The 3118-nt window shown below is 58.7% G+C and overlaps 1 protein-coding gene across 1 annotated transcript in view; it reads right to left on the reverse strand.

Annotated features, from left to right (window-relative positions):
• Positions 1–292: 292 nt before the first annotated feature.
• Positions 293–3118, reverse strand: part of MCOLN1 (mucolipin TRP cation channel 1) — a gene marked incomplete at its 5' end in the record, with an annotated part of 13287 nt that continues 10461 nt past the window's right edge. Inside the window, 3 exon segments of the mRNA XM_014584923.1 lie at positions 293–493; positions 593–723; positions 2830–3045. Of these exon segments, the coding sequence (XP_014440409.1) occupies positions 457–493; positions 593–723; positions 2830–3045 (384 nt within the window).

Genomic DNA, 3118 nt, shown 5'->3' on the forward strand with positions numbered 1-3118 from the left:
CGAGGCTCGCTAATGATTCCCAGAGACGACTCTGCGCGGTCAAATGAAACCCGGACTCACCCAGGGGCCGCAGCTGGGGTCCGCGCTCTGCGCCAAAGCCGCTAGCGTTCCGCCCGGCGCCGCGGGCGCGGCCCCTTTAAATTATTCGCCGCAGGGCACGTGGTAGCCCCGCCCCCCGCCATGTTTGGAAGGTCGCCGGGAGCCAGCCATGCCGAGTGTGGCGGCGCCTTAAAGGGGCCGCCAACCTATCAGCGCAAAGCCCGTCCCTTTTTCTAGGAATGAGAACAAGTTGTGTATTTTCCCGTTTATTTCACACCCACCCCGCCCCAATGTCCGACCCGATTGGCCTGGGCCCTCCGGGCACCGCAGGAAACCGGTCCTTAAAAGCAAACCCTAAAAATAAATAAGTAGGGGGTGTCCCCTTAGTCCGTAGGCTGAGTTCCGAGGCAACTGTGGTCAATTCACCAGCAGCGAAGGCTCCTCGGAGGTGTCCCTGGGGAAGGGGCGCAGGGAGGAGGGGAATCAGCTCTTTCTGGCATGCTCCACTAACCCCATCCCTAATCACCAACCCGAACGGACCAGGGACTCGAACCTGCTACAGCAGCAGAGAAGGCTGCAGGCTGAGCCGCTCCCGCGACGGAACTTGCCGGAAGTGGGGCTATCCTGGCACTGCGCAATATAGGCCTGAAGCTCGCTCTTCTCCGCGCCGGCACCGTCTGGGTGCTGGGGAGAGATGCTGGCTGTCCAGCAGGAAGTGGCCCCGACCTCCAAGGCCCTTGGAAGGAGGCCCGCCTTGCCCTCTAGCCAAGGTCTCTCTGCTCCTTGGATAGCCAGAGGGGCTCCCTCCCCCGGCCCTTTGCACTTGCTGTGCCTGAGACCTGAACGCAGACACACGCAGCATCTCTGTCACCTGCTGCCAGCCCTGCAGCCCAGCACCTAGAGATCGGACACCCACGGCTGATGCCTGTGGTGGGACCACAGATGGCATAGTGGTTATGCTGCTGGACTCCCATGTAGTCCACCGTGGTTCGAGTCCTGGACCTGGGGCTTAAAATTCAACGCCGGGCACATGTGCGTGCGTGCTTAAGATCCCAAGGGAAGAATGGAGAAGGGACTGCCGTGTGGCCATCCCCCCTGGGGGGTGATTTCTCACTTTCTGTCTCTGGCAAGCACACACACCCTATAGCAAAAATCTCTCCAAAAGCAACCTGCCCTGGCCTCCAGGGCCGGGGTGCATGCATGTGGCCCACACAGGACATGTCAGGACCCCAGCTCGCCCTCCCTCCTGACTCGTGGGACCCCCACCTTTTCTCCCTGTCCTTTCAAGCTCCTGGACCTTTGTTTTGGCTGCTCCTTCCTGGGCTGTACTCCCATTTTTACTTATTTATTTTTAGAATTATTTATTTCCATTTGTTATTATTTTTTAATTTGACCAGAGAGAGAGAGGGAGAGAGAAAAGGAGAAAGCAAGCCGCCAGGTCTGGGACTTGAACCACGGTTGGCCATGTGGGAATCCAACGCCTTTAACCACCATGCCACCTGCTGGCCCCTGTACTCCCATCTTTGATCTAGAACTCTGCCAGGAAAATGTCCCACAGCGACCTGATCACGCTACCCAACTCGTACATGCTGACTTTGGGACACTGGATAAGCGGACAGTGCGAGTGAGGAACTGAAATTGGAACTGGATTTCATTTTAGTTAGAGTAAAAACGTAGGGCCTGCCACGTGGCCTAATGGCTAAGGGAGCTTGGGACCAGCAGTTGGCATAATGGCTATGTTGCTGGACTCCCGTGTAGTTGACTGCAGTTCGATTCCCGACCTGGTGGCTTAAACTCATGCCGGGCACATGTGCGTGCGTGCGTGCCCAAGATCCCATGAGGAGAATGGAGGAGAAGAGATTGCGGCGTGGCCATCCCCCCAGGGGGTGATTTCTCGCTTTCTGTCTCTCTGTCTCTCTCTGTGTGAGCACACGCACCCTATAGCAAAAACCTCTCCCCCCACCAAAAAAAGGTTAAGGGAGCTGGATTCCACATAGCCAACCATGGTTCAAATCCTGGCTCCAGAGGCTTGAAAAACACGCCGGGTGCCGTGTGCATGCATGTGCGAAACCCCGACAGGATGGAAAAATGAAGGAGGGACTGTGGTGTGACCACGTCCATTTTAGGGAGAGGGTGCTTTCTCCATCTCCCTCTCTGGGGAGCACACACACCCTCTGACAACTAATTAAATAAATAAAAACAAAAATTTAAATGGTTGCATATAGCTAGAGATTACTGCAGAGAACATTCTAGAAGCTTTTGTGGTCCTATGGCGGGGGGCCCCCGGAACCTTCCACACTGATCTTGGAGCTCTTGCCAGTCCAGTCAATCCTCGGCATCCCTCGTCCGTCTCACCGAGAGGCCTTGGATGGACCGCGAACGCCTCACTGTCTGCCCTCAGCGCCCAGCAGGGCCTGGCCCGTGCTCCGGCTTGGACGTGTGTGCTGGAACACTCCTGCCCACTGCCGCCCCTGCAGCCTGCTGTCTCCTTCCTGTCCCCTGGTGCGCACGGCCTGTAGGACCACCACCATTCCCGGCTGCCCCACTGGACAGAGGGGTTGACAGCATGGCTTCCGGAACCAGAGCCCTCGAGTGAGCTCGCTCCACGCTTACGGCTGACCCTGGGCCAATTGCCGAAAGCCCGTGACCTGGTTTCCCCATTGCAAAACGCAGCCTCGGGGCCTCGGGGCAGAGCCGTCAGGGCAACCCCCCACTTCCAAGCCGCCTCGTTCTGGCCTTGCGAAGCCTCCCGTACGCTCTCCACGGGTCACCCCGGCCGGGGGCCGGTACCTTGATGGTGTCGTAGGCACCGGTGATGAGCGCGATGAAGAGGCTGAGCACCATGTAGATGAACAGGCTGATGAAGGAGTACAGGTACAGCTGCGAGAACAGCCAGACCAGGCCGCTGCGGCCCTGCTGCGCCTGCATGGCCGCGAACGTCACGAACATGTCGTCCCCGTTGATGAGCGAGAACAGGCACTCGGACACCATGGACAGCGAGCGGAACTGCGGTGGGCAGCGGGGCACGGGTCAGACGGCGGCGCAGGCACGTGGGGCCAGGGGTCAGGGGGACCGGCAG

The sequence above is a fragment of the Tupaia chinensis genome, unplaced genomic scaffold (assembly GCF_000334495.1).
Source record: "Tupaia chinensis unplaced genomic scaffold, TupChi_1.0 Scaffold148210_1, whole genome shotgun sequence".
Taxonomy (NCBI): Eukaryota; Metazoa; Chordata; class Mammalia; order Scandentia; family Tupaiidae; genus Tupaia; species Tupaia belangeri.